This window comes from Adiantum capillus-veneris, chromosome 8, assembly GCF_014529385.1.
Source record: "Adiantum capillus-veneris isolate H3 chromosome 8, ASM1452938v2, whole genome shotgun sequence".
Taxonomy (NCBI): Eukaryota; Viridiplantae; Streptophyta; class Polypodiopsida; order Polypodiales; family Pteridaceae; genus Adiantum; species Adiantum capillus-veneris.
Genome location: NC_140938.1, coordinates 30,488,841 through 30,505,099, shown reverse-complemented (window position 1 = coordinate 30,505,099; position 16,259 = coordinate 30,488,841). Strand labels below are relative to the sequence as shown.

Below are 16,259 nucleotides of genomic sequence, written 5' to 3'. Positions count from 1 at the left end.
GTTTGAAAACCTCCGAACGACGCAGGCCGATGCCTGGGGAGCGTTTGGTTGTATGCTTGTAAAATAATTGTTGTTGTGACTCCCGGCCGGGACCTGGATGGTTATGTGGGAGGAGTATTAAGAAGTCTGAGTAGTGGTTACTCTGAGCACCTCCAAACGACGCAGGCTACGGTTTGGGGGGCGTTTGGTTGTAAAAGGCCTCTATATCTCCCGGCCATGACCTTTTTAGGTTATGCGGGAGGAGTGATGAGGGAGTCGTTGAATATCTCTCGGTCCGGACCTTGTTAGGTTATGTGGGAGGAGTGTTCATCGGCGGCTTTATGTTTCTATGTCTTGTAACATGCATATGTGAGCATTTGTGTTGCATTGTGATGTGCCATCCAGCGAATATTCCTAATTGGATGAGATTGCCTGGGTATGTAATTTTAGTGCATCAAGACACCCGAGGAAGATCAGTATGGTATGGGTGTGATGGCTAATTTTACTACGCCGGAATATCAAGAGTTCCGATCTGGACGAAAGGAGAAGCTAACTCCTTGATCAAAACGGCCAATAGGAGCAGCTAACTCCTTGATCAAAAGAGCAGAAAGGAGAAGCTAACTCCTTAATAAAAAGAGCAAATTGATTGTCCCTCGGAAATTTTTGAGCTAACTTGAGTTGTTTTGCAGATATGCTGTAATCGCGGATGATTACTCTCTTTCAAGACGTGGTTGCCCGAGTGCAAAAAACCCTAACCCTAATTTCTGCCTGAAACCCTAATTCTGAAAACCCTAACCCTAAAACCTGCAAACCCTAATTCTGAAAACCCTAACCCTAAAGCTGCAACAGCGTGGCTGATTTCCGAAAATTGCGCTGGCATGATGACGTGGCAGGTTGTACGGATTCCATGATTTACGCTTGCAGCTTTTGGGATTGCTTTTTGGACCAGAAGCTTTTGAGTTTGAAAGCTTTTTTTTAACTGCGTTTTGGATCAGAAGCTTTTGATTGTGAAAGCTTTTCATGTAAACTACTTTTTAGGCCAAGGGCCTTTAAATATGAGGCTCGGGCTCATTCTTTTGCATGCTTCCCGGAGAAGGTGCAGAGTTTGGAGTAACGGCTTGTACTGTGATGATGCAATATAAAGAAATACCGAAAGGGGCGCCAAGGTTTGGGGCCAATACTCTCTAGGGTGGAATTCCGCCACTCCGTGTCACGTGTCGTCTCTCTCTCTCTCTCTCTCTCTCTCTCTCTCTCTCTCAGAGTTCTGTTGTTATTGAAGTGCTAAAAGTCTGCTCAGTCTGTTCTTTTCTATTGGCACGTGGTGCCCGCCTTGTGACAATGAGAGTAAAATAGTCGAGTATGAAGCTTAGCGGTTATGTACCACATCAAAGTGCCTCTGAATAAAGTACATCTTATCAACACAATATCTGATAATGTCTTCAAAGAAGACTGTACTCCAATAGGAGTATTAAGGATTTGACAGCCATGAGAAAAAAGTATGGTTGTCATTCATAGTCTTTAGATGACAGCTATGAGAAAAAAGTATGGTTGTCATTCATAGTCTTTAGATGATGTATTCTATGATTTTTGCTCAGGATCACGGAAAAACCACTTATGTGCAGTCTGTTTAATAATAGCATGTACTTGAAATCACAAGAATTAAGTTAATTGAGCATGGGTGAGTAGATTTGGATTAACCTGCAACCTAAAACTGACCGAGTCAAAAGAGTACAATAGCCGTGAGCAGGAACCTAGTCTATAGTCAAGGAAAGACCACCTATCACCTGTCAACCTAAGAAGGAATTATAGACAGTGGGTCAATCAAAGCCTATAGACAAGAATAATCTAAAGTTAGCGCCCCGGTCCACCCAGTTGTCTGGGAGGGCCTTGTGTTTAGGACGTGTGTTGCTGTATCAAACTAAATACATATACACAAAAGAACATAACGGTCAAAAGACGACTGACTTTACTAGGAAAGGATTTGTACAGAAATGGCTTGGTCTTTGTAATATACAACATTATAAGAATGAGGTATCATTCTAATGAATTTGTACAAAAGTAGTAGAATTGTTGAGGTCATCTTGGTTGAATCATTAGGTCTCTTCAGAGTCGGACTGCAGCACGCTAAACCTTTTTAAGTCAAGATAGAATTCTCACTTGCATCCATATAGTCAAGACAATAGATTTATTACACTTGGCTATGTATGGCAGGATTCAAAGAACCCATCAGTTATTATGCATGTCAAACTTAAAAATTATTAGACTAACTACTGTCCTAAATATAAAAGTTTTTAACAAATCTCAAGAATTTCCCACACATTTTTGTTAAAGTAATCCTGCCAAAATGCACCATATGATCTTAAAAACCTTTTATTGTAAAAAATGTCAAACCCTCCATATGTTACCCAAAAACTTGTATGCATAAAGTGATTTTAGAAGTTTTGTTTTGTAACTATAACCATAATGTATAGGCCAAAGTCGAGCCCTTCAAATAGTAAAAGCAAGTAACCATAGTAAACTCAATGGCCAATACAAAATCACTAGACATCCGAGATTACCCAAATGTTTCAACCTGGCCACGGCACGAATAACTGCTCGCGTAGAGATCGCGGGCTTTTTTTTTTTTTTTGCATTGTTCTACCCGAAATAGGGAGAGAGAATTCGCTGGCTGGTTTTGTTGCTTTATCTTCTAAGTGGTTGCCCACTTATTAAGTGGGCGGCCAGCATATTTTAAAATTGGTCTGAACCTGCCCAAAGACTCAATAAAACCTTATAAGTTAAAACCAATGCATTTAACAACACTTCCCAGGCGTCCCTGGATGCAACCACATGCACGAATGCAATGCAAACATAGATTCCTCGCGGGAAAGTGTCTGCCTTCCCGCGATTGTTCCTGCTTTTCGTAAAAAGCTTCATTGAACCCATCTTTATTCTTGTGCTTGCGTTCTTACGCGTATTTTCTTACTCAGTTCGGATTTCCTCCTTAGCCTACGGGATGCCCCCTTACTGATGCACCCGTCACCCATCATGTGACGCATCAGGGGCACTCGTAACCCGGCCCTTTCCACTGAACTTACGGAAACTCCTTGGCGATGTTTACCGTCACCCATCAAATGACACATCAGAGTTGTCCATTCTTGATGGCAGTTCCTGTAGCTACAATCTTTTAACAGTTCTTAGTGCACACAATAAAATATCCTAAAAAAGAGATTAATCATTAAGAATAAGAAAATAGTCCAATTAGCAACATCCCTCTGGCTTCTAAACAGTTGACCTCAACTATAGTGCTTTGGACATATACCTCCAGTATCTCGGGATAAGCTGCTAATTCCTCCTGCGTCATCCACTGAGCATCTAGATTCGAATAGTTCTTAAAGTTAACCAAATACTTCCGTGTTATCTTTCCGGATTTGAGAGACCGCTTCTGATGACTAACTATCTGCTCCGGTTGGAGTATTTCTTCCATTTCCTCAACCTCAGGAGGTTCCTCAGCACTAGGCTGGCTTGGAGGCGGTCCCACATACGGCCGGAGTAAACTGACATGGAAAGCATTATGGATCTTCCAATTAGGCGGTAGCGCTAATTGGAACGTGACATCATTTACTTGCTCAATGATCTTAAACGGCCCATAATAACGGGTAGAAAGTTTTACCACCTTCCCCTTATGATACGCTTGTTTCTTAAGTCTTGCCTTCTCAAACTTGAGTAAGACTAACTGTCCGACTGTTAAGTCTAGATTCCTTCTGTGCTTGTCTGCAGCTTTCTTATGCTTTTCCTAAGAGCGTAGAATAGCTCTCCTAACTTGCCTGTAGGTTGTGTCCAAGTCCCGGACAAATTCATCTGCTGCAAAGATCTTATCCTTAGTTAAAAGGATGGGTGGAAGCAAAGGCTTACCATATAGAATCTCAAAAGGTGCTTTCCCTATCGATGAGTGCAAATATTTCTCCCAGTCAGATTGCCGGTCTGACACATAAGCTTTTAACATATCCAATATTGTGGAATTGGCTATCTCACTTTGCCCGTCCGCTTGAGGATGGTAGGCAGATGAAAAATTCAGCTTCGTACCAAGATTATCTATCAAGGCACGCCAAAAATTTCCTGTCATGCGAGGATCTCGATCACTCACAATAGACTTAGGCATTCCATGATGCTTAAAGATCTGTGCCAGAAAGACCCTAGCCATATGATCTGCTTTTATCGTTTTCTTGACTGGTATAAAGTATGCTTGCTTGCTAAACCTGTCCACAATGGTCCAGATCGCGTCATTTCCAGTCTGAGTTCTAGGGAGGTCCATGATGAAGTCCATGGCAATAATTTCCCAAGGTTCATTAGGCACAGACAAAGGTTGTAGCAACCCAGGCGTCTTATGCCGATCATACTTCACTTTTTGGCAAACCAAACATTCCCTGACATACTTATCAATGTCTGCTTTAAGGCTAGGCCAAAAGAAATATCTTTCCATTGCTAAGGTCGTAGGGAGAATACCCCGATGACCCGCATAAGGCGAAGCGTGTGCTTCATCCATGATCTTCTTTCTTAATGGTTCCGCCACACATATGGCTTGATGGTGGTAGAGATAACCGTCCCGAATGGAATAGGGAAACTCATTCTCTCCACGATGTAGCTTTTCCCAAATAGTGGAGAAGTCTGGATCATTCGGATACAAATCCGGTAGTGCTTCTAATTCTTGGTGATACACCGAAGTGATAGCGTTCACCCTTGGCCGCCTAGACAATGCGTCTGCGACCACATTCTTACTCCCAGCCGTGTGAAGGATCTGGAAGTGAAACATAGACAAAAAGTTTGCCCATCTCATCTGCTTCTCAGATAGTTTCCTTTGCGTAAGAAAATACCGCAAACTCTTGTGATCAGTGTTGATCACAAAATCCGCTCCTAGAAGATAGTGCTTCCAGTTGGATAAGGCGTGAATCACAGCCGTGAGTTCCTTTTCGTAGATTGATGCATGCAACTCTGCATCCTTAAGCCATCTGCTTTCGTAGGCCACTGCATGGCCTTCTTGGTTTAACACTGCTCCGATGCAATCGCCTGAAGCATCGTAGTGAACCTCAAATGGTTTTCTTAAGTCAGGCACTATCAAAATAGGCCCATGGCTTAGCGAGTACTTGAGCCGATCAAAAGCTGCTTGTTGTCTCGATCCCCATTTGAAAGGAATCTTCTTCTTTGTCAAGTCATGAAGTGGTCCTGCTACATGAGCAAATCCTCGGACAAACCTTCGATAATACGAACATAATCCGAGGAAACTACGTACATCATGTACCGTAGTGGGAATAGGCCAATCTTCTACCACTCGGATCTTGGGAGGATCCATACTCACTTGATTGTGAGAGACTATATGGCCGAGATAGTGAGAACTCGCTCTTCTTTGCATTCACATGCAACTCATGCTTTCGCAATTCTTGAAACACTAAGTCTAAGTGCTTCCGATGTTCCTCTTCTGACTTAGAGAAGATGAGTATGTCGTCAAAGAATACTCCCGTAAAAGCTCGATACGGGCTGAAAATGCGGTCCATCATGCGATTGAATGTCGCAGGAGCATTGGGCAAGCCGAAAGGCATTACCAAAAATTCATATAGTCCAAAGGTTGTGCGGAAAGCAGTCTTATGGACATCCTCAGGGGCGATCCGTATCTGGTGATACCCACTCTTTAAGTCTATGCGACTAAAGACACTTGCACCCTGCAACTTATCAAGTATATCATCAATCCGAGGGATCGGAAAGCGATTCTTGATTGTGATCTTGTTTAAAGACCGATAGTCTATGCACATTCGAAACGTGCCACCTTTCTTCTGCACCAGTAGAACTGGAGAGCAGTAGGGTGAAGCACTTGGCCGTTCTAACCCTTTCTCTAGAAGCTCGTTGACTTGCTTCCCTTTCTCCGTTTCTGTGTTTCCTTGAACATCTGGAATTGAGTTCGAGCTTGGTGGTGCGGGTTCCTTCCTTGCTTTCTCTTGCCTCGTAGAGGCTTGCTCTTGCCGTTGCTGCTTTAGCGGGCAATCCGGTTTCAGATGTCCTTTCTCGCCACAGTAGAAGCATCTTCCTTCCTCTCTGAAAGTTTGAAGTTGACTAGGAGAAAGATACTTAGTTCGCTTGCCAGTGCCCTCTGGCTTCTTAGAATGATCATCGTCTCTAGATGGAGGACGTTTTCTTCCTTGGCCCCCTTGGTCATCGTAGACCCCTCTTTGTCTTGCACGGTAAGTGCTATGCTCCATCTTTCTGGGCGTCCCAGTTGAGTGCAAATCCTCAACAACGATTGCTGACTCCATCCTCTGAAGAGTATCATGCGGATACACCTTCATACTCTTTCGAAGCTGCGGTTGGAGACCCGCTTCGAACTTTCGTTTCTTTTCCTCGTTGGCAATCTTCATGAAGGGAGTGACCTTCAGAAGAACCGACCAATACTTGTCCACATAAGTCGTTACTCTTTCATGTTCCTTCTGGGCAAGCCAGTCCCATTCCTTCCGTATGTCCTGCTCGAAGTCAGGCGGAAGAAATTGTTCATAAAATTCAGATTTAAAGCTCTCCCAAGTTCTGGCCTGAGAACCTTCCAGAATCTTGGCTAACCACCAATTACTTGCCGTTTCCTTGAGGTGCATCCCCACATGGCGTAATTTGGATTTTTCTGTGAAGTGCCCATTGGTAAAGGCGACTTCAAACTGTCTGATGAAGGACAGTGCTTTGGAGATGTCTCTCCGTCCGTTGTAGGTTTCGAACTTGATGTCCTTGTCGCCTGATTTGAAGACTCTCATGCAATGTTGAGACTTGCGACCTTGCTTCTTGAATCGAGGCTTATCTTTAGGTTGATGTATGGTAGTGGCGGGAGTAGCTGCTTCCTTCTGTTGACGAGATGATCGAGAAGTAGAAGTATAATCAGGAGAGTAAGATGGAGATGAGATAGAGATGTCCTTGCTCTCGTCTAGCAGGGAGAGCGCTTTTTCCTGGCCTTTCCTTGAAGTAGGCCGTTCATTCCGATCCGAAGATCCTTTGTTCACCTCGGCACGTGCTTCTTCTCTTGCCTCCTGTGGTCTCAAGCCAACAGTGTTGTCTGGATGCTTGGCTGCATCAGTTCCATTCGTTTTCTTCATTCCGCCCAAAAGCTTTTGGACGTCTGGCAACAGTAAAATTTGTTGCAACTCCGCAAGCTGAGCTTGCACTTGTTGAAGCTCCTCTTCAACGCTTCTCCCTTGGCTCGACATGGTTCTTCGCGCTCTTCCCGGAATCGTCCTTCTTTGCAGAGAAAGAGAGGAGTCCGAGCTCTGATACCACTGTCACAAAACGGGAGCGTACACGAGCACTTGAAAATCTGAAATTTATAATTCTTTGAAAACATGAGAGAAGGGAGAAGATCGCCACAGTATTGGGGACCAGAAGATGGGCTGCCCCCCCCCCCCCCCCCCCCCCCCGTTAAGAGTATTCTTTTATTCAGGGAGAATTCTTATACAAGCACGAGAACCCGAGGAAACCCCTCCGTTCTGTAATCTTAGACCCGAAGGTCGTGCTTTCCTGTAAAGGGCTTGGGCACAAGGCCGTTCCTTCCCGTAAGGGACTTAGGCGCGAAGCCGTACTTTCCCGTAAGGGACTTAGGCGTGAAGCCGTACTTCCCGTGAAGGGCCTTCCCGTAAGACGGGAGATTCCTGCAAAACAAACCACACAAACACGCGACAACAATTCATATGGCGAATCCACAATAGATACTTGTCGCTCTTGCGCGGGAAAAGCGACTTCTGTGCTTCGTAGTCTCGCGATCTCTTGCGGCAGAGTCTTCTCTTGCTGATGCTGGTACCTCCCGTGAGTGAGGGCATGTGGTGCTTTTATAGCTCCCTGGCCACGGCACGAATAACTGCTCGCGTAGAGATCGCGGCCGTTTTTTTTTTTAATTTTTAATTTTTTTAATTTTTTTTTTGCTCTGTTCTATCCGAAATAGGGAGAGAGAATTCGCTGGTTGGTTTTGTTGCTTTATCTTCTAAGTGGCTGCCCACTTATTAAGTGTGCGGCCAGCATATTTTAAAATTGGTCTGAACCTGCCCAAAAACTCAATGAAACCTTATAAGTTAAAACCAATGCATTTAACAACACTTCCCAGGCGTCCCTAGATGCAACCACATGCACGAATGCAATGCAAACATAGATTCCTTGCGGGAAAGCGTCTGCCTTCCCGCGATTGTTCCTGCTTTTCGTAAAAAGCTTCATTGAACCCATCTTTATGCTTGTGCTTGCGTTCTTACGCGTATTTTCTTACTCAGTTCGGATTTCCTCCTTAGCCTACGGGATGCCCCCTTACTGATGCACCCGTCACCCATCATGTGACGCATCAGGGGCACTCGTAACCCGGCTCTTTCCACCGAACTTACGGAAACTCCTTGGCGATGTTTACCGTCACCCATCAAATGACACATCAGAGTTGTCCGTTCTTGATGGCAGTTCCTGTAGCTACAATCTTTTAACAGTTCTTAGTGCACACAATAAAATATCCTAAAAAAGAGATTAATCATTAAGAATAAGAAAATAGTCCAATTAGCAGCACACTGTGGGGTGGTATTAAATACCATGACCTTGGTTTTACCAAGGTTTACAGACAAACCACTTTCTTGGGCAAACCTATGCAAAGCATCCAAGTGACGTTGCATCCCCTCCGGAGAGTCGGAGATCAACACAATATCATCAGCATATAACAATAGTGGAATCCATGTCCCTGCCAGCTGTGCACCTCTATCACCATCTCTCTCAATGTAGTCAGAAGCCTCATCTACATACATACCAAATAGAGTAGGAGAGAGCGGGCAGCCCTGTTTCACCCCAATAGTGGAGTAAACCGGTGTGCATAGACCCTCTGGGGTGTGTACATGCCCCACTACTGACTTGTATAATGCCATGACCCCCCAAATGAGCTCTTTGGGTACTCCCATCTGCTGTAATCTGCTCATCAATCTAGCTCTGGGCACTATGTCAAATGCTTTGCGGAAATTCACAAAGCTACAATAGATCCGTCTCCCATGAGCTGTGCCCTCTTCAATGATGGCTCTGAGTGTCAAGATATGGTCAAGAGTAGAAACAAAAAAAAACCCCTCCTGAAACCTGCCTGCCCGGCTGCGTGTATCACCTCCCTCTCTGCCCATCTACTCAGCTGCTGCTGAAGAATAGATGCGTACAATTGTGCCAATGTGTGTCCAATCATGATAGTGCGATAGTTCCTAGGCTCCATGGGGTCTCCCGACTTGAAGATAGGTACAATAGTAGATAGGCTCCAAGTATCAGGCAAGCCCTCACACATGGCACGGTTAAACATAATTGCTAGAAGCTCTGTTAGTAAATCTCTGGCATGCGTGAAATGCTCAGCCACTAGGCCATCATGATCATATGCTCTCCCAGTCCTCATCCTGTCAATGGCCTTCCTCACCATCTCAGCGGTTAAAAAAGCACATGTGTGTGGGCATGGATCGGGGGGGTCGGGAAGGGGGGGCTGCTCAGGAACTGTGTACAAAGATGATGCATACTGGCCCCAAGCCTTTGTAGAAGTGATGGCAGGGGGGTGGGAGTGCTCATGGAAGAGCCTCCATGCCTCACGTGAGTCCTGACTCGAGAATAACTGGTATAGATCCTGCTCTAGGCGAGCCAAAAAAGCCCTCTTCTTCCGCCGCACTAGGCGTCGGAAGTCAATCTGTGTGATTGCCTGTGAGTGATGTCCCCCAAAAGCACCTCCTTCTGAAGTCTAGCTCTAGTGTCCCGGCATTCCTCATCATACCAGCTGTTCTGGGGCATGCTTCCCGAATGGCTTCTTTGCTCAGGCTGGGTATGTGGGTATGCCTCTGCTGCTGCATCATGTAGTGTCTGTGTCAGTATAGTAGTAAGCTCCTCCAGAGGTCGCCTTGGATCCTCTTTGCACAGGCGTCTGTAGATCCCATCTATGTATACAGAGTCCGTCTCCCGTGTAAAGGTGTAGCGAGTAGGGGCTGCTGCCCGTCGCCTGTGTGCTACACTAAACTGAAAAGAAATGGTCAGCGACACGAGCATGATCCACTGCCACACCAACAGGTCTGGGTCCAACCGTAAGGTCCTGGATACTAGAGATGAGGCTCGGCTGCGCCATGACATAATCCACTGTGCTGGCTCCATGTCTGTGTGGAAAGCACGTAAAACCCCCGGCAACGGGAAATCGGCGTAGGCCATTCAAGATGGCCAATCCATGTGCAGTCCCCATGTCTATCAAGTGTTGTCCATACTCAGTGTGTTCTCCATCCTGTGATAGTCTGGATAGGCCCGTCTCTGCAACATCCAACTCTCTCAGCATCTCCTCTGAAGTATCATAAAATATTGTCTAATGATGGGCAGTCCTAGCATTGAAATCCCCTAGAATGATGATGTCACCATCTCTAGAGAACTCCCATATGTCATCATCCAGAATAGAGAAGGGGGACTGTCCTCTGGGTGGTGCATAAACTGACGTACTCGGGGGAAAGTAGCAAATAGCAATGTAAAGATATCTGCCTGTCTCTGCTCTCAATCTCACCCACATGTACCTAGCTTGCTCATCCCTGCGGGCTATATGTATCAATGGCTGCAACTCCTCCCTGAATAACACTGCCACTCCTCCTGAGCCCTGCCCTCTGTGTTCTGATCGTGTCTCCTGTCTACAGGCTGTCTCCCATCTATATCCACTAATATGAGGCATAGATTGCCCCGGTGCCTGATGTGTCTCAGAGTAGAAGACGATGTCTCTTCCCGCAAAACTATCCTCAAAGGCACCCACATCAAGGCGCATAGATCCATTGCAATTCCAGGTGGCAACTTTGAGTGTAGATCCATTGCAATTCCAGGTGGCAACTTTGAGTGTGGTCCCATAGGTCTCGCACCTTCATGTGGAGCGCCGCTCTATAATCACCACTCGGCCATCTCTGTAGAAGGCCGTCTTTCCCTTCTCCCTTGCCGCTTGAATCTCTGGCATTACCTCTCTCATATGCGCCAACTGTGTGAGAGTGAGGTCATCTCCAAGGAATATGCCCGTTTTCTTTAGTGTAGGGCGCTTCTTCAAGAAGTCCTTCTTTGCCTCCATGGATGGGAAACGGATGATTAAAGCTCTCCTTTTTGAAGTCTCCCCATTGCCTTGTGTCTTCTTCCCTACCCTCCATGCCTTTGTATGAGAAGCCTCACTACCCATCATGCGGAGAAGTTCTTCAACTTCCCCTTCCACATCATCTCGGTCTTTGAGACCGGTCACTCTTATATGCAATGCTCTAGTTTTCCTTCGTTGCTCTTCTTCTAGAGTCATGTTGATGATTGTAGGAGTGGGGACGGATGTGGTTTCTTTCCCTTTCTCTTTCTTAGCGACTTCTATCCATTTCTCGCCTCATCCGCCTTCTTCTGTGTCTTCGTGATCACATCCATCCACGAAGACGTCTTTACCACCTTCTGTTTCTCCTCTTCTGTGATCATCCGTACCTGCTCCTTGATGACCTTGATCTTGTCTATCACTGAGGGCTGAAATTCCCCTTCTTCCAGTCCACTGCTTACTCTATCTGCAAGTTCTCGCTTTGAGGGCTGTGACCTCTTCTCTAAGTGCCTGCGAATCCGCCTTAAATGCTTGTAGCTCTGCGTGTTTCCTCTTTCTCCTTCTTCCATTGCGCGCTTTCATTAAGAAACATTTGAGGAAGGTTGGCCTTCTCTTTCCACCATCCCTCCGTCTCTGCTTTCCATTCTTCCATCTCCCTTTCCATTTGTGTTATCCTCTTGTTCGTTAGCGCAAAAGTTGCCTTCGTATGGGGCTTTCATATCGGCGAAATGATCATGGCCTCTATTGGCGAAGCGCTCATGGTCTCCACTGGCGAAGCGCTCATGGCCTCCATTGACGATGCGGATATAGCTCGATGCTCTGGCTTGGCTGAGTCCATGCGGACAGGGCACACTAGAAACCTATCCAAAAAACAAGGATAGGCGAGCGAGGGTGTATCCTTCTCAGCTCGGCAGACCCCCCGATGCGAGTGTATACATCAACTCAGCCCACTACGGGCGACCCTAAACCGAGTCATCTCAAAAGATCTAAAGCACAAGATTGGTGGCGGTATTGAGGTTCTCCCTCAAAGAGGTGGCGTTAGCCATTTGGTCGGATGTACCTACGCTCAGTCAAGATCCGAGAGTGGCTGAAGTGAAGTCTAGCTGCTTTGGATGAAGGCATAGTGGAGGATATCATCCTACGAGGTAGAGGTACTCTCATTGCTATCTTCTCCATCACAAGAGCTTGCCTCGGGCCATTGATCGCACTCCTCGCTTTTGGGGCAGATTGATTAATCTGCATCCGTGGTATGGATTTTTCAATAGCTGCTTTCAAGAACATATGCCAGGTCCTGAAGCATCTTGTAAAAATTGTTGCCAGATGTTGAGGCCCGTATGTTCTATTTTTGACGTATCATTTATATGCTCAATAGAGACCCAGACCTTTGTGCCATCTATAAAGGTGGCTATTACCCCCTCCACAGAGTTTCCAGATCCATCACTTCTGAGTGAAAAGGGGCGCTACACTCGTAGAGATCATGATTACAGGCAGAGCGAACCAGTCCCTTCAATTTCATGAGATGGGGTATCTGGTGAGGGAATGCCCGAGAGGGCGACAGCAGAGACGGATTTGTTGCAGGAGGGAACGGCCCTCACAGCCACAGCCGACCAAGCAGTGTTCTGCATAGCAGTAGGACCTTGCACGACAGCATGATAGAGATCAGGGGGGGCACAGTCAGAAGCAGTAGAGTGCTCAGGAGCAACACAATGTTGATCAAACACAGAGACAGACCTCGAGATAGGTAAATAGACAGGGGCAGGCATAGCCTATTCTTTTTTATAGACGGGTAGTGAGATAGAAGGTGGATGAGCTAGAGCAGTCCCCCAGAGAGATGTCCTGAGGTGAGGTTAGAAGATCCAGTTCGAGAGGATGTTCCAGACCAGCTGGATAAACAGACAGAGCAGGACCGACAGTTGAAGGCAACTCAAGATCAGCCTGAGATGCCCTAGGATAGGCCAGTTCAGCAGCCTTTGGATTCTCTGGAGATCCAATCACAGGTGCCTCTTACAGCAGGCACTATTGGGGGTGAGCAAAAGAGCGAGTCTCCTCACTTTGATGAGGAGTACTATTCAGCAGGTTTTGCATCAACCGCACTGAGATCTTACCTGCCCATTTCTTTTCGTGTGGTCCATGGAGATTTCAAGATGTTTCTTTGAGGAGTGGGCCACTACGTGTCGTTATGTTTTTCTTGCAGTTGTGAGGAGGATATCAAATCTTTCTTGATCTAGAGAATGCACCACGATCGGATTTAGAGTGCAGGTTTTACATGAGGATATTGTTTGGACGAGGGAGGCTATCTATGAGATCATATAGGAGCAGACGATGGTCGAAACATGGATATCAGACAGTCTGAGAGTCGGTTTAGCGATGCCTTGGGGAAGATGGTTTGGTCATAGAGATGTGCATCTTGGTACCTTCCCTCGGTCGATGACAAGTGGGTCCCCTTTGCCTCTCTTACAGTATGGTTGTGCCGTAGATCTACATTCTTTTTTGGGGTACAACTTGAAGGTGATGGTTCTGGAGGGTGGGGTTCCAGCGTCGTCTGCAGCTTTTTGCCCTGAATTCTTGAACATTATTCGCAGGTTGCAGGCTGCCATAGCTTGGGATTTCTGCAAGAGATGGCCGAGGCTTCTCTCTCCTCTGGTCCTTCAGATTTTTGATACAGGGTTGGTATGTGGTGGTGATATGTTCTCTGGTTTGGAGTGCGCGTGTTGGCCATGGAGATTTGGAGCTTGCTTTCGGAGACCCTTTTGTGGTTTTCAGTGCTTAAGAATAGAAACATTGTAGGTGGCCTGTTTCTACTGCAGCTCTCTTCTACAGTCTTCCCCTGCTCCCTTGTCTCCATTTTTTGATGTATCTAGTTTTCCCCTTTGGTTTTGTAACCTTGTTACATCCCAGGGTTTTTTCACTGCTAGCATAGGTTATCTGTAATGCCTATGGGCTTTTGTAATGCCGTTCAGCTCTTTGTAATTTTGCAAGTAACATCAAGGGTTCAAGCCCCATTTTTTCTCAAATAAAAAAGAGCTGTGGAAATTGAGAGTCCCACTGATGGCATAATGCTCTTATGAGAAACATGTGTACCATTCGATAATCGATAAGAGTCTACTCTCGTTTTCTGTTTGCGAAGTTTTGGTAGCAGACCAGCAAGATTAATGCAAGATTGATAGATGATATATTTTAAAGATTGTAAATGTCTCCGCATTAAGGAAGGGTGTTCTAGAGTAGGCTCAAGACTTAAGAGTGGGTCAATAAGATGCTTGCAGAGAGTATTGCAGATTTTGTGATGGTTTGTTATATCAGACAGGCTCATGAATCTGGCTCTTTGAGTAAACTATTGCGACCGCACAAGTTGCTAAAGATGGTTCTGTGTTGTTTATATCCCCATCAACTTTGAAGTTTTTCCCACAATCCACAGATGAGAAATATTGTAGAGGGCGTTCTTCATCCAATAATGTAGATTCTTAAGTTCATTTGATGAAAAATATCCTTGGATCGGCTACTACGACAATTCAACAAAAGGATTTTTAAAAGCAGGTAGGTGGGGTAGGTGAAAGACAGGTGGAACAAAAATCAGAGGGATAGAAAGCTATGAGGTGTAGAGCTGCTTGACCCATGGAAGATGGAGGTCCTAAGTGGAGGAGGTTTATATATGGCAAGCTAGATGCTCCGTGTATTATGGTGATTCCTCCTGCTTTCAAGTTCAGCCCTCAGCAAGTTGGAGTGGTTTTCTTTCTTTTCTGTTTGGCTTGCAATAGTCAGGTTCTGGATCAATTCTCCAACCAAAGTTTATGCTTATGCTGATTTTGTAGCTAAGGAATTCTTCCATGTAATATTACAATTGCTCCACTGTTCTCTTTGCCATTTGTTTGTGTGCTCTTGCATAGCTCATCATGCAATTGAAGTGTCAATATTTCAATGTCCAGGTGGATGCAATGTTTGGAATGTCACAACATGTTGCACTTTTGAGAGCTCTTTTAAGCGCGCTTACTTCAGCTCAAAATCGACAAACTATCTTTGCCAGTGCTACAATCCCGCAGCATGGTCAGTTTATCCGAAAATGCATCAGTGAAAAATGGGTAAAGGTAAACTGCTGAAACTCAGTGTTCCCACAGACAAGCAGGTTGTGAAATATGAAAGGCCCCATAAGAAAGTAGAGGTGCTTGTTTGTATGGAGGCATTTGCTTTTCTGTTTAAATGAATAAAGTTGTTGCAAAGAGATAAGTTTAGAGTCATTAAAGATAGATGTGCAAGTTCATTAATCATCAAAGGAATCAGGTGTTAGAAATTTGCCTGCAGGAAGATTCTTTTCCAAACAATATGCTTTCATTCTTCAATTCTCTGCAATGCATTAAGCCTGGCATGGTGCAGATTATTAAGCAGTTGCCTATGCACTCAAGTTTAGGTTGATTGATGATGTGAGACAGAAAAGGCTGACTTTGTGCATGTGTACAGGGAAATGTGATTCATGTGCAAGCCAATCAAATAAAAAAAATGCCAGAAACCCTTGTTCATCGGCATCTGGTATGGTCCTATTTAGACATACACACTCTCTTATGGAGTATTATACTCCAATTTATTTGATGAAGATAAGAATGGCACGCATATTTTCTATTATACGATTCATCACTTGAAAGTCGTTTCTGTTTGGAACCCAGATATGCGAGAAAGATGAGAAACTTAAGATGTTAAATGCTGTGCTTCGTGCTGAATTGCCTCAGGCAGCCATCATCTTTGTCAATGAGCAAGTAAGTTTATTCTCTTGAGTTCTTTGGACTCTTTTTCTTCTCTAAAATGTCTAGTTTGGAGCAAATATGATCTCTTCAAACTAAGCTGTCGCGTGATGCCTTGTGTCATGTTCATACCTAACAGTCTGAAGCATCAAAACGGAAAGGTGATTTACCAGCAGCAGATACAGTTTTTGGCTATCTAGCATTGAGTTTTAAACAAGATATGGATAACAAGTTAAACCCTCTGGTTTTACGAGAGGATGCAAATATAAATGCAAGAACATTTACACTGGCTGTAAGTTGCACTGAATCTTCTTTCATTTGTCTTTTTGTGTCTTTTTGAGCATGACTGGAAATTGAAGTCAAGTTGCTTAATGCTCCTTGATTTTCTTTGTTTCCATTGGCTCTTAAAATTGTTACACGCTTCTAATAATTCAATAATCTTGTGTTTATGTCAAGTTTATGCTTTCCATTGCATTGAGTCATTA

General features: G+C 45.0%; 1 protein-coding gene across 3 annotated transcripts in view; it reads left to right on the top strand.

Moving 5' to 3' along the window:
* Positions 1-16,259, top strand: part of LOC147451891 (P-loop containing nucleoside triphosphate hydrolases superfamily protein) — a 78,564-nt gene that overhangs the window by 60,365 nt on the left and 1,940 nt on the right. For all 3 annotated transcript variants that reach the window (XM_086517778.1, XM_086517777.1, XM_086517776.1), the window contains 4 exons: positions 14,968-15,126; positions 15,497-15,565; positions 15,700-15,789; positions 15,914-16,066. In XM_086517778.1, the coding sequence (XP_086373904.1) occupies positions 14,968-15,126; positions 15,497-15,565; positions 15,700-15,789; positions 15,914-16,066 (471 nt within the window). The remainder of the gene's footprint in view (positions 1-14,967; positions 15,127-15,496; positions 15,566-15,699; positions 15,790-15,913; positions 16,067-16,259) is intronic.